The sequence below is a fragment of the Hibiscus syriacus genome, unplaced genomic scaffold (assembly GCF_006381635.1).
Source record: "Hibiscus syriacus cultivar Baekdansim isolate YM2019G1 unplaced genomic scaffold, ASM638163v2 tig00110954_pilon, whole genome shotgun sequence".
In the NCBI taxonomy this organism is placed as follows: domain Eukaryota; kingdom Viridiplantae; phylum Streptophyta; class Magnoliopsida; order Malvales; family Malvaceae; genus Hibiscus; species Hibiscus syriacus.
The window spans coordinates 771,531-786,646 of NW_024062931.1; the positions used below are offsets into that span (position 1 = coordinate 771,531).

Here is a 15,116-nt window from a genome sequence, read left to right on the forward strand (position 1 = left end):
AAGTCGGGCAATTTGGTGCACACCCCGTATCTTCCGGTAATGTAGGATTTCACTGTATGTCGTTAATATAGTTGGGGTTCTGTAATTTTGGATTTTTTGTATCGTGAACTCTATAAGGAGACCATAGTCGTTAGAGGAAAAAAATGGATGTAGTGGGTTGTTTAGTTTTGCTCCAATCATGGTTGTGGTATCATCTTCCGTTTATGACACCTATTACATCCGCTCCTATGGAGTTTCTTCTCGCCCGCCGCAAGGTAAATTCATATATTTAAAGTTTTGATATTTTATAATATTTATTTAAATATTTTAAAAATGACAATAAATAATGTAATTTTTTTAGATGGCGACACCGAATAACCGATACAAAGTTGTCAAGTGCAACCAAAGTAGATATTCGGATAAGGATTAATATCGCTGGTAGACATGCGGTAAATTTTAATATTTTTTGCATTAATTTTGAAATTGTAATATTAAATTTTTAATTATACTAACATAATATTTTTGACAGTTTAATTGGATGCCTTAATATAAGTTGGATATCCAACAGTGTCTACTGCCAATGTTCTTTGAAGGAGCGGAGACATGGTGTGCCGTAACACTATTGCTCCATTTCGCAATTGTTGAGATCAATGCTATCGATAGAGTTTTGTGACAATTTGGGTTTCACCAACCGATAGAAATGTTCATATTTAATATTGACGATTTGCATAAAATAGATGCATGTGGGAAGCATAGCGAAGATTGGCAAATGAAACATATTATATTCATATAGTAATGGAAAAATAGACATTTACGATTGCCTAATCGTTCCAAGGTACAACCCGAAGATTTTAATTTTAGTGTTTCTCCATACCTTCAAAATTATGAAGCAAATGGGAAACCATACTTGACAACACCGGAGGAACGGTTCGAGTGGGAAATAATGAAGGCAAAATATGGAAAAAATCATCATCTTCATCAACATTTTCATCTTATGCTTCCGTCAATTATTATCCATCACAAGAAAGTTATGGTGGATATGGTGCATATCAACCATCGATGGAGAGTCGAGTGGCGTGGGTGGGATAAAGTGTCACTTTCACAATAATTTTTCTCATAACCGGAAGAAAGAGGTCCATGAGATCATCTTCATTATCACGGACAATCTCAGTTTGAGGCGATGACGTCAATGATGGATTCAAATACTTGAATACTCCATCATTTTCACCCGAAGATGAAATTAAAGTGGTAGAGTAATGTTCAGTACACCGGAACCAGAAGAAGAGGAAAATGACGAAGGTGAACGACCACGACGAAATCAACGAGCACCACGTCATTACTATTCTACCACTCCTCGACGTCGACAAGAATTGCTCAAATATAAATAATAAATTTGTTTATTTAAGTTTTTGTACTCAATATTTAATTGTATAAAAAATAATTGATACTCGTATATGACTGATCTCAATCACCATACAACAAGGTCATTGCTTTCTTTTTAGTCATCCATGCCTTGTAATAAGTCGGAATATAATCAAATGTATTCCGAATGGATGTCACTAACACAGAAATAGGCACTTTTGGATTTTTTTCCACCAACAACTTCACATAAGAGCATATGACATTCGAATCTAAATATGTGGTCTTGTGTTAAGGAGGTCATTGTACATGCGTGTTGTGCATTGAATCTTTTGACTTCCCACAATAGCTTCCATTGTAGGTATGATACTCGTATCCTACATTTACAACCAATATGATGGTGTACACATCGTACAAAATAAGTCTTTTGATCCGACTCCGCCACATAGAATTGAATATGAGCTTTTATGCAATACTCTTTGATTATTAGTTATGCCTCTTTTTTGTTTCAAAATGAGACCCAATGGTCAACTCAGATGATCGCTCGTCTAAAGAACCCCGGTGGGCAGCACATAACTCTGGCATATCATATATTTCAAGATTCCTCATAGTATTATAGTTAATGTTATACATTGCAATTGCATGATGATACCGAGGCAAATCATGGCGAGGCATTTCAGGTTGATGGTATGTTTTTGCCCAAACATTTGGAGCATTTTGCAATTATTGACATCTTGAAAGAGTTGCCTCCCATACATCAGCCTCAACATCCACACCTTGTCCCTTTGAAGCAACCTCAACAACATCGGACCCATCAACTAATGGTGTGTCGTCATCGTCTAGCAATGAAACAATATCTTCATCATCATCGCTAAATTCAATAAGGCTTTCACCGAACCGTCTAACAAGGTTATCATCAGTATCACTTACATGTGGTTCAGAGGGTACTGCTTCTTCTGTTCTTCGAGATGGTACTGATGAGGTCGGAATATCGGTTGCAATCATGGTTTTGGCGTAAATCTCCACCATATTATTATTTGATGATTGATGAAGTCCAACCATAACAGTGATATCGTCGTCATCATCAAGCTGGACTTTTCCATATGTGATTGGATTTGAGGATATCACGTGTTGATAACTTAAACATGAAACATAAGGTCCAAGTTTTCTCTCAATTTTTTGCTTCATTTGGAGATGAGATACATCTACAAGGAACATCATATTGATGGGCCTGTGAGACTTAAACACAACACCAACATCAATTTGTAGAATTTTACCATTATAATAGACAACTATGAAGAATTTGTTGCATATTTTTTGAAATGTATTTGGTTAGAAGAAAGGAGTTTGTTGTGTAAGAGATTGAAGATGAAAGGAGTGTTTTGTGTGTGTAAGAGATGAAATGAGTGTGTTATGTATGTTAAATTTTAAGCCGTTAGGACTCGTCACACCGGCGTGATGAGTTCTATTAAATTTAAAAAAAATGCTCGTTCAATAACGATCAACAAATTCAAAATTATACCTGTTGAAACTCGTCAGATCGGCGTGACGAGTTCCATCAGTAATAAAATAATATTTTTTTAATATTTTTAAAAAATTCAAAAAAATTATATATTAAATTAATTTGGATTATGGGACCCACATGACACGACCTATTAAAAAATATATCTCATAAATTTATCATACCGACATGACGAATTTCATGTGCACTGTAATATTTATCGTACATCCTAAAATAAATTTCATGTTACTTTATTGAGCTAAATAATCCACCAATTATTTGTCCAATTCCGCCGATTAAGGAAGCTTGACTACAAATTGATAGAGATTAGATAACCGCGTGGAGGGGGGCCAAACCCTTTTTAACTTTTTATTTGAACTTACCACTCCCCTGGGGCACTTCATTCTCCATTTCACGCACAAAAATAAACTTCATTCCTATGAATTTTATGCTATCCCTAATTTGCCCTTTATCAAATGTCTACATTCCTTGGGACATCTGTAATGCAAGTTGACCTTGACCAAAACATCCCCACCTCCTCGTTTTGACCCGTTCCAACTTTATCTGCTCCTCTAACCGACGACGATTCAACTATTAATTTAAGTTAATTACATATATGATAATTTATCTTTGTATTTTATATATTTTTTATCATGATTATTTTTGTTTTTATTTAATTAAGATATGATTATTTCGAGTTAAATATTTTAATATATTCACGTATTGGGTCTATGTTATTTATATATTCTCTCAATTTGATCATACTTTGAATAAATTTATATTTTTAAATGAAAATAAAATATTTTTAAATTAAGTTAATAATAAAATATATTTAATAAGTTGATATAAAAATATTTTAAGTTAATATATATATATATATAATTCAAGTCATGGGTACCCAATTCATAATTTTTTTTTATTTTTTTCTTTAAATTATATTATTTGTTAAAAAAAGTTATATAAAAATTCTAAAATTTCAAATTTAAAAGTCTATAATATATATAATCCACACATAAAGTTTAAAAATTCAAATTACATAATTGAAATAAAATTTAAAATAAAGAAATATAATTAAATTTTAAGTGTTTGGAAGTTAAAATAAATATTTTAAAAAATAATTTAGAACGTTAATGTGAAATAATTTAAGAAATTAGGATTTTAGAATGTTATAGTAAAATAATTTGAGGATTATGAATAAAAATTTAATATAAAATAAAAATGAAAAATAAAAAGTATATAATAAATCGGGTATTGGGTCGGAGGGTGTCCGATTAACCAACATTTGTGACCCATGCTCGACCCAGAAACTCGACCCGGAAAATCGAGTATTGTTATTATAAATACCCGATATTTTTTAACTGGGTCAATAGGTCGATGAGTGGCATGTGGCATCGTTCGATTCAATGATTAAATTTATATTAATTTATTAAAAGTATGACTAAATTGAGAGAATATATAAATAACATGGACAAAAAATGTGATTATATAAAAATATTTAAAAAAAAATGACCATATCTTATGTTTTCTGAAATCAATTATCAAAAGTAAACAAAACACAAAGATAAGTTATCATCTATGTAATTAACCCTTAGTTTAACTATGATATCAAGAGGTACCCAATTATATTAGATGAAAACCCTCGTCATAATTGGGACTTTTTACTACAAGGCTAATCATCAATTAGATAAAAATTATTATTCGATTTAACGTGATAAATTTTATATCTTTAAAATGATAACAAGACATATATATATATATATATATATATATATATATATATATATATATATATATATATATATATTATCATTTTCAACACGCGATATGTGTCACATCATCATTTTCAACACGTAATATATATTATATTGTCATTTTGAACACATGATATGTATCACATCATTACTTTGGATACATAAAACAACCACTTCAACATAGAAAAACCTCATATAAGAGAAGCCAACGTCATAAACAAAATAATCATAAATTATGAAAGAGCAGCTATCGAAGAAGAACAAAGTTTTGTTATATATCATTCAAGTCCTTTTGTACATTTAAGTGTTTTAAGCTCCAGAAAGCATATCCAACTTCTATTGAGCATGCTTTCGAAGAGAAGAAAAACATGAAAAGCATGGGAGAAAATGAGCATATTTATCATAAGATGGTGTATTCAAGTGCAATATTTATGTCACTCGTTCAATAAAACAATTATACGTAAAATTCCATTGGTAAGCATAGTCAGTACTTTGGTTGTTTGTCATGAAGATACATCGAGTTTGGACCTAACACATTTAGCATTTAAAGTAAGTTAAGCTTGGAACCAACTCACTTGTCATTTTCTTGATAGAAATACTCTTGTATGGGTTTCCACCTAAAAGCCTAAATGTTTCAAATAGTTAGCATTGTCTCTAAATCCATAAAATAATTTCTATCTTCAACAGAGTTTTTTAATATAAAAAAAGGAAAATGGATCACTGGCATGGTGTCCTGTGTTATTAAAAAAAGGAAACGATTTGTCCGTCTAACTCAGTTGGTAGAGCACAAGACTCTTAATTTGTGGTCGTGGGATCGAGTCCTAATTAGGACAATTTATAACGGAGAGATCTTTCACGGAAGCTGCTCTCAACCTGGTGTTGGGGGCATCCTACTACCCTACCTCCCTTACCCCATTACATATGGGAATATAATGGGAATAGGGTCAGCTAATTTTCATGTTCATGTCTACCCCAAGAGAGTGGCTTCAGAACAATCAAAATAGTATGCCGACTTACTATTACAGGCTCCTATAGGCATTGCCCTTCTAAATAGAAATATAAACAAACCAATCTCGTGGAATATACAACAAACAAACAGAATGCAATTAATTAAATTAACCAGAGCTCCTTATTCTCATGATTTTCTTGACTCTCTTCTATTCCATACTTGATCCCAAAACCTTCAATTTCCCCTGGCAGATTAATTTCAGTATAGCAACGACTCGATGAACGCTTCATCTCTTGGTTCTTCCTTGGTCCTTGAGAACTTATTGTTTCCATCATGTTGCTGATTCATCGTGTTCCCGAATCCTGAGAACCCGAAGTTTCCGGTGCCCTGCAACATCTCCAGCATGAAGGGAGACTCGCCTTCAGCTGCTGATGCCCGAGGGTTGTTAACAGCTGATGGCCTTATTGCCATTGCCCCATTGTTGTTGTTCTGTAAAGGCCTATTGATCGAATGGTTGCCGCTTCTGCGAGCCGACGGGACATCGTGGTTGTGCTTCCCTTCGTAGGATGTGATCACTGCTCTCAGATCATGTGAGGCTCGCTCCACATGCTTTCTCACCGAACATCCTGCATATGTGCACTTGTAGTAGCTCCTGGAAGCATTTCCAATTAGAACAACAAACAAAACCAATAAAATGAATGGTATAACAGCTTAATGAAGCTGAAATTTACCTTGGATTTGGATTTCTCTTCACCACTTTCTGCCCATATTTTCTCCATCTATAGCCATCGTCCAAAATATCAATCTCACTAGTTGTTTGAACCACAACTCTTGGTTCCCTCACAGTTCTACTCCCAGCTGCTGAAATTCCTTCATTTTCACCTTCACTCCTCCTGGAAACAAGTAATCATAATGTTATTTTATTTATAGTAACAAAAAAGGCAAAAATTTCTAAAACAAAACATACCATCTTTTGGCCTCTGGTTCATCTTCATCTCCCCCGGATTTGCTCTTCTGGCAACCCTCAAAATCATCATCCCCAACTGATATAGAGGAATTCTCAGGTGTCGCAACGGAATCCATGTGTCCACTGCCATGAGTTATAAGTGAATGATCGTTGATCTCAGGGATAGCAGCACTCGAAGTCTGAATAGCAATCGAAGACGAAGACAATGCCGATGATCGTGTAGTGGACTGAGGCTTAGGATGGTTATGGCTACCCTTGTAAACTATCTCAGTTATCTGCCCGCCCAATGAAGTCTCAACTTTCTTCTTCGTTGGGCAATTGGGGTACGTGCACTTGTAGTAACTTCTTGGATTCTCGCTTCCTTTCACTTGCTTTTGCCCATATTTCCTCCAATTGTAGCCATCATCGGATTTTCGGTTCCCTCTTTGCTGCTGGTAATTTCCGTGATCTGATTGGAAGCTTTGGGAGTTACTTTGAATGTTGGCAATCTCAGGGGAAAAGCTCTGCATAAATTCAATGAAAAATGTTCAAAAAAAGATGATCAAGGGACTAGAATATCTTTGAAAAATGATTACATACAGTTTGAATCGCGTTGGACTGAGTTTGGGAAGAGAAATCGTTATTGTCTTCACGTTTGACGTTCAGCTGGGTATTTCCAGAACTGGGTTTCCAGTTGAAGAAAGCTAGAGGTGGAAATGTTCCAGTGGTAGGAGATGGAAGAATCTGTACGTAAAACAGAAAAATAAGAAACACCCATCAATCAAAACACCTTAAAAAAATTGATCAGCAACAGAAGAACTAAAAAAAACAGATAATTCCATTTCTGATGCTTACGTTAGAAGAGTTAAACAAAACAGGAGAGACCAAAAGCTCAGTCGGGTTGAGTCCGGGTGGGATAGCGAAGTAAGAAGAAGGAGACACGGGAGGAGGAGAGATAGGCAGTGAAGGAGGAGGAAGAGACTTGAACTTGGGGACACCGGAGCCGGTTCTCTCGGCAATCCGGTCGGACAAGGACAAGGTGCCTCCACGTTTGGCGGCGGTGGAAGAAGGGTTATCGTCGTCGGTGGTGGTGCCTGAAGCGAGGAGATCGGAGAAAGAGGTGGTCATGAAGGGATAAGAGGAGAAACTAAAGGCGTTTTGAGGCTGGGAGTTGGCGTAGGTGTCAAGGCTGGTGTAAGAAGAAGCCATTAAACAGGGGTAGAAAGAAGAGAGAAATTTATGTGAAGGGATAGATGGGGACTTATATATGACGGAAGAGAAGAGAAGATGGTCACGGCTCACCGCTCACCGCTCACGTATTATACATACGAGGCACAGACTTTCTCTTCTTCTTAGATTTTTATTTTTGGGGGCAGTTTTGGGAAGTTCACTGGAAGTTTGATCGTTGAAAACATAGTGGGATTCGCCTAGGGCGGCAATAGGGTGGGGAATCGAAAATCATAGGGATCCGAACCACGAAATGGAAAATAATCGAAACCTTCATCCATAAGAATAGAGATTGAGAAAGTTTTATCCCCAAATTCAAATGTGGATATAGACAAGGATTATTATATTTAACCGTGGGAATAATCGAATTGTATCCGTATAAATAATTATAGAGATCCTGATATTTTAAAAAATTCAGTGAGATTCTTGAAAAATATATATGAGATTACGTGTTATTACTGTTACATCTTAAAAGAACTAAAATTGAAGTTTAAATCTTTTCTCATTTAATATATATTAATTTGTTGAGATCGAAAATAATTAAGATTATCATATACATTGAGTGTTAGATGAATATTGATGTTTAAAATTTTCATATTATAAATAAAATTAATTTGAGACAATCTAATATATTACAAATTTTATGTGTTGTATTAATTTAAAAACATTTATTTATTTTTTGATATGAGAATTAACCGAAATTCACAAGTCAAAGCTCGTGAGATTTTGAGGGGATGGCGGCTCACTGTTCATCACGTAACCTGTTACTTTCATTATCGGTAAGCTCTCTGTTTTCCCTTCACCTATTAACCAATTACCATAAAGCTTATCATCCTTATCCTGTACAAGGAATCAGTTATTTTTTAGTCCAATTTTTTTTTATATTAGAATGATATGATATCTGTTTAAATAAAAATTATTAGTTAATTATCAATCCATATTTATTGTTGATGTCGTAAATCTTATACATTTAAAGTGATAACATTACATATATCACGTAAATGAGGGATAGACGTGGGTTTCATGTTGGAGGTGTTGAATTTATAAAATTTTAAGATGAAATAAGTTTATAAAATTTTATTAAAAAATATCTAAAATATATAAAAATTTAAATTTTTTAAGACATATTACACAGATGGACTCTAATCTAAGTTCATCTCTACATATATAAGTGATGATATGATACATATGTGATGATGCAATGTATGTCACATCAAGATACATGATGACATGTTTATACATCACATGTACATAAATAATAATGTGATATGTATCATATTATCACTTCATACATATAAAAATTATAATATTATTGATAAATATTAATGATTAAATAATTAATAATTTTCATTCAATTTTAATCTAAAAAAACTTTTGGAATAAAAAATATTTAAAGAAAACAAAACTAAAACAATTATTTCCTCTAGCGTTGAAGACGAATTTTAACATAATATCTAAGCTGTCGTGTCTTATCTACGGGTTAATTTATTGGAGACTCTTACTTGGGCTCAAAGTATAGAAGGGGAAATGACACACTGTTGAGCTTTGGGTATAAGTTTAGTTGCGGATAAAAATATTTTTGAGAGTAGTAATATGTTAATCTCATAAAATTAATAAGTAAATAATCGGAAAAAAATCAGATTTCGGACACAAAAAATTATAGAATAGACACTACGAGTAAAATAAGTAACTAATCAAAGAAAATTCGAGTTTAGTCACTGCATAAGCTTGTGTGTGAGTTGCCATTTCTCAGGTGTTCGATTTGGTCATTGTCATGAACAAGCTTTACCAGCAGCATTCTTAACATTATTGTTGGCCTCTTTCTTTGCAAATCGGTCGCCAAACTTCTCTGCAGAGTTTACTTTCAACCAGTCAAACTGTACCTCTATGCATTTTTTTTCTTCTTGTTGAATTTTCGGTTGAATAAGAAGGAGAAGGTTAACATAGCCGATAATATTTCCACCGGAGTAGTTTTTTCTCCAGTGGAAAAAGGAGGTTGTGGTGAGATTAAAGCACCCAACGCACCTCACCATTAACACTGTAAACAGAAAATCAGGTTCTTTTGAATCCAATGAGCCTAAAAAATTATAAACTAAAAATGATGAAGGACATGATCTATGGCATAGTTTTCATATAAGTACGGCCGGTTTTAGTTGACGATTTTACCAAAAGTTTAACGTTTCATAAAGTTTATAGAATTTAGTAATTATTTTGTTTTTAATTAATAATTATCATTTTACAAACATATCAAAATATAAATATTATACAATTATATAAAATCCACACATAAAAATATAACATTAAAATTTGTAACATCTTACGATTCAAAACAAAAATTATAACATCTTTGAAAAATATTTTCAAAAAATTGTTATGATATAAATATTTCTAAACATAACGATATATATATATATATATTAATCTCCATGACTTTAATAATCATTTTGTAAAAACTTCATAAGTTCAATAATCATTTTTTTAAATTTTAATAACTCAAAAAAGAATTCAACATATTTTAATTATTTTTTTTGGTATACTTCACCCTGAATTGGGGTATATAGGGGAATAGGGAAAGGGTAAAGTTGATAATAATAGAATGCAGGAGGGAGAGAATGAAGTGAAGCATCATGACAGATTCAATTTCAAGAGTTCCTAGTGCACATGTCTCGACACGGCCAAAACATGAATGCATGTATGTATATATTATCATTATCATCAAGCGATACCCCAATTCAATCACATGATGCCACAGATACCCCAAAACATACTTTCAGGAATTCCCAATTTACAACAAAATCCAGTCCCCGATCATATAATCATCTAGCTTGGTTCACAATTTTGAAACATAAAATGTATGAGAGAACATTGCCTGCCGGCACAAGAACATGGTATACCAAGTTATACCATAGGTTACTTCTTCGCAAATGTGATAGCCATCGGATATTGAGGGGCAATTTTGAAACCCTGGAGGTTCTGCATTGCTGTAGAAGACTGATCTTCATCTTCATACTCCACAAATGCAATACCTGGCTTTGCGTCAATCATTCGAACTTCCTTGAACCCAGGGTACTGTTCGAAAAGCAGCTGCAACATCATGCTTGTTGTCTCATGAGGTAAATTCTGTATGAACAGAATATTGTTCGGTGCAGCCTGCTCTTGGGCATTCACGTTTCCGTGATGGAAAGGAGCCTGCAGATAATCAGATAAAAGAGTTTTTCCACATAGCATGTCAGCAAACTCAATCCCTCTTAGTAAAAAAGCGGTCCAAAAAGGAGGGTGAAGGCATATCTTAATACTATCTAAGCACTGCAATCAACATACATGAGCTGTGCAATTCCCATGGGTAAAGCCGTTGGGTTAAGAGAGGGAGAGAGACATGAAACAACAATCAAATCAGAAATAGTTCCATGAAGTACCTTTGGACCACCATTACTTTGAGAACCTGTGCCGTTCGGCATTGCAGATTGCTGTGTCTCCTCCGCACGCCGTTTCCTTTCAGCTGAAAATTTCATACTGTATCAGAGGTTGTCATCAAATTATAAACCAGTTAAAATAGACCAAAAGAAAAATAGTTCAAATATTGATGCAAATTAAAAACGAAACCAGAATGGGGCAAAAGTTTAAGTTCTAAGCCCCCATGAAAGCAACTCTATATTGTCTGCTTGTCATTTGTCTGCCTTTGCAAATTTAGCATTTTTTTAACAAATAGCAAATCCAAAAGTTAAAATGTCTAGCACCATTAAACCATAACCCAATGGTTCAATGAAGGCATTTATCCCCCACGGAAATTAACAGAAGTGCCATGACAATATCTTAAAAGGAAATTGTATTCTCCTGCCCCATTGCACAAGAAATGGACGGTCATAATGAAATGTGATTTTTCTTAAGTAAAGAAAACCTAAACATCCAAGCTCTATCTGAAAAAAGTACCATGAATTTAGAAACTATCTCCTGTTACTCCTGTTTTTCTTATGAAGAAAAGGCAGATTAGTGATGAAAATATTTTATATAAATATGAATTTCATCGTTCTACTTTACAAAAACCGAAAAGTTAATCTTTCTACTTTAATTTTTGAAATCTGATCCTCATTCTTTACGAATATTAAGAAGTTGGTCGATTGGGTAACACTGCTGAACTTTACCATTAAATTGCTAGCCTGAAAATAAACATTTCAGCAATTTATATACGAGGAATTAGCAAAAATCAACAGTTAAAGACTGTGGGTTCACCACAACTGGACTAATTTCTAACTACTGGACTAACTTCTCAGCCTTCATAAAGAATGAGAACTAATTTTTTGACAAATTAAAGTAGAGGGCTAACTTCTCAAATTTGTTAAGTCAAACTTCTCCGTTTTCATAAAGCAAAGGGATGAAATTCATAATTAAAGTCATATATGCATAACTTCAATAATTACATTTACACAATAACATAATGAAATATAGGAGAAATCATTTTGTTAGAGTCAATAAAGACCATACGTTATGCATATGGAAAATTTTAAAGAACTATAAGGTGAAACAATAACCTTTTTCTTCTTGCTTCTTCTTCTTTTCTCTGGGAACAAAGCTTCCGTCATTTTTGGCAATACAATCAGATTTTGTCTTGGCATATTGTATCCGCTGCACCAAATCAATCATACAGACAATCAAATCTAGGAATCACATAAATATAAACTCTTCCTTGGGTTCAGAAGGAACAATTTCCCTAATTCAAAATAAAAGCTAAAATGGCTCAAAGTTTCAGCAAAATGGGTTCACACGATAATTTCAGGTGGTTCAATCTCATATCCAGAGGAACCGAACTTAAAATGACACCATTGAGTGATAGAAACCCCATATCAAATGAAGCACAAACATCATTAAAGTTAAAAGAAAGAGACATTGTTCACTTTGATTTCGGTTTTTAAAGCAATCAATGTCACGAGTCACGACATATTAAGGCTCTCACCATAGGTTTATCGTAAAATGGAAAATTTTGCATTTGACGGAAGGCGTTACTAGCAGCCATCAACTCGTCAAACACAACCCAACCTTGTCCACGAAGCTTGGGCGTCTTCAAGGCAACAACATCCAAAATCCTTCCATATTGAGAAAATAAACAATAAAGGGATCTCTTCAATTCTGAACAAAAGAAGAGAGAAGAAACTGTTAATGGAAATCAATCCCAGTTACTCCAAACCGCTTAGGCATCATTTGGATACGTACGATTTTCGACCTCAATTTGCTAGTAAAAAGGGCAACGTTAGGGTTAAACTTAAACCCCACAATTAGGGAAACAAAAGATGAGAGAGGCAGATGGGGGTGCGTACCTTCTTTTTTGATCTTCTCGTTGAGGTTCTTGATGTAAATAGTTTGATTTGGAGGTATATCCGCAGTTAGCATTTTCGCTGTATTTGCCCAGAACCAAGGGGAATATGAATGTTGTAGGGACTTCACTGGAGGAGGCTTAGGAAGAAGAGAGTTAAGCCACTGGGCTTTTGATGTTACAGCTCTAGCTCCACTTTTGTTAGGCTTTACACTTTCTGATTCGATTTAATAGGATTAAATTTTTCTAATAAAAAAAACGAATTTGGGTCGGGTGGGAATTTTTAAGGGGTGAGTCATGTGAGATTCGTGTAGAGAATGAAAAAACTCTTATCCGACTCGACCTGAGGATAATAATATATTTTTTTTAATTTTATTATTTTTAATTAAATCTTTTTTTATTGGGTCGGGTCAGATTTATATTCTAAAAATTCAAGTCGAATAAAAGTCGAGTATAAGATATATATTTTTCAGATCGGATTCGAAGTAGAAGAAACCTATCTTTCAGATCGGATCAGATTAACTAAAAACTAACCCTAACCAATCCGTTGCCATCCCTAATCTTTAACCTACAGTTTAGAAAGTGTGTAAACTACATCTTGTATTTATTTTGGCTGTTAAGGTAGATGTCAAATGTCTTTTTCATTATTATTTGAGGTTTTTGGTTATTGAAGATCGTTAAATGTCAATTTGAATATTTAGAAAAGCTAAATTAATAGACTTTTAAATAATCAAACCGATAAATGTCAATTTGGATTCTTATAAAATCTATTTTTCCTTTCCTTTTCTTTAGTATTTAATCGGGTTGAATTTTATTTTATTTTCAATCATGATAAAGCAAACCTTAAAAACTCTAGCATTTTGTGATATTTATGTACTCGATATAACAATATTATTTATTTTTTATATTTTATTATATCTCATATATAAATAAATAAATACTATGAAAAGCATTTTAAAATATAAGTTTAATATATTAATCAAGTAAATAATATGTTAAATAATTTATATTAAAATTTAAATAGTGCAAAAAATAATTTATGAATTTATATGTACATATTTTTAATTTAATATTGAAAGTTTAACATGTTAGAGATACAAAAAAATAATTTGATAAAATTTAGTTTTAAAAAAAATTATATTCTTCTAACTAAATATTATACTTTCATATTCGTATTAAACAAACTAAACATAATAATAAAACAATATATTAATAGTGTAATGTTTTCAGTAATATATCACATAATGATTTCAGTAATATATCTTTATCACAAACCACACATACCTAAAAATAGGGTCGTAAATGGGCTTAGACTAGAGGGACACCTACCTAAAGCCTAAAATTTTTATAATACATTTATACTTGTAAAAAAATGTTATAGGACTCAATTATTTTAATATTTATTATTAAAGTTTTTTTATTCTAATACTTATTATTATAGGTTCAATTTTTTTCTAATATTTATTATTAAAGGACTACTCATATAATTTATTTTTTTTATAAAATTTGTGTAAGTATCCAATTTTTTACCAATATTTTTTCTAACATTTTCTATTAAGGGCCAAAATTTTTCAATATTTGTTATCAGATGCCTAAATTTTTTTCAATATTTGTTAGAAGGTATATAATTTTTAAAATTCAATTTCTTTTTTAATATGTATTTTTATTATTGTTAGTCCAATTTTTCCAGTATTTTTTTTATAAGCATACTCTTAAAATTTATTTATTTTTAATAACTGTTATTAGAGATTTATTTTTTCAAAACTTATTATTATGGAGCTACTCTTAAAATTTATTTTTTCAACACTTGTTATTAGAAACAATTACTTAAATAACAGTCTACAACCACAACAACGACCATTATGTATTGATAATGACATCATCCAAAACTTTGATATCCATAACATTATACCCACATTATCATATGTTGTTAAAAATTCACAACCATGATACTTGTACTGACTGCAATATCATCTGTTATGTTCGTAATAGCAATAAACGCAACTAATCAAAGATACAAATGCAAACTGTAACTTAAATCCCTAATTAAGGGCTAATTTTTTACATCGCCCAATAACAACTAAAATCTCAAAAAC

General features: G+C 32.6%; 2 protein-coding genes across 2 annotated transcripts; both read right to left on the bottom strand.

Moving 5' to 3' along the window:
* Positions 1-5,731: 5,731 nt before the first annotated feature.
* On the bottom strand, positions 5,732-7,745 carry LOC120148217 (probable WRKY transcription factor 26). Its single transcript, XM_039161386.1, has 5 exons — positions 7,341-7,745; positions 7,086-7,229; positions 6,507-7,009; positions 6,271-6,432; positions 5,732-6,191 (listed from the first exon to the last, which is right to left on the bottom strand). Exons 1-5 carry the CDS (start codon positions 7,692-7,694, stop codon positions 5,798-5,800), a joined length of 1,557 nt encoding a protein of 518 aa, XP_039017317.1. The 5' UTR covers positions 7,695-7,745; the 3' UTR covers positions 5,732-5,797.
* A 2,577-nt stretch (positions 7,746-10,322) lies between these two features.
* On the bottom strand, positions 10,323-13,178 carry LOC120148220 (U2 small nuclear ribonucleoprotein B'' 2-like). The gene is made up of 5 exons (XM_039161387.1): positions 13,025-13,178; positions 12,664-12,836; positions 12,242-12,335; positions 11,129-11,211; positions 10,323-10,901 (listed from the first exon to the last, which is right to left on the bottom strand). Exons 1-5 carry the CDS (start codon positions 13,095-13,097, stop codon positions 10,623-10,625), a joined length of 702 nt encoding a protein of 233 aa, XP_039017318.1. The 5' UTR covers positions 13,098-13,178; the 3' UTR covers positions 10,323-10,622.
* Positions 13,179-15,116: the final 1,938 nt, after the last annotated feature.

Excerpts from the sequence above, each read along its gene's own strand:
- LOC120148220 (XM_039161387.1), bottom strand. The coding sequence starts at position 13,097 with ATGCTAACTGCGGATATACCTCCAAATCAAACTATTTACATCAAGAAC. Across the intron at positions 12,336-12,663 it reads CATTTTACGATAAACCTATG|CGGATACAATATGCCAAGAC; the intron begins GTGAGAGCCTTA and ends GATTTGGTGCAG. Across the intron at positions 10,902-11,128 it reads AAAGTAATGGTGGTCCAAAG|GCTCCTTTCCATCACGGAAA; the intron begins GTACTTCATGGA and ends GATTATCTGCAG.
- LOC120148217 (XM_039161386.1), bottom strand. The coding sequence starts at position 7,694 with ATGGCTTCTTCTTACACCAGCCTTGACACCTACGCCAACTCCCAGCCT. Across the intron at positions 7,230-7,340 it reads TTTTGTTTAACTCTTCTAAC|ATTCTTCCATCTCCTACCAC; the intron begins GTAAGCATCAGA and ends TTTTACGTACAG. Across the intron at positions 6,433-6,506 it reads GAACCAGAGGCCAAAAGATG|GAGGAGTGAAGGTGAAAATG; the intron begins GTATGTTTTGTT and ends ACTTGTTTCCAG.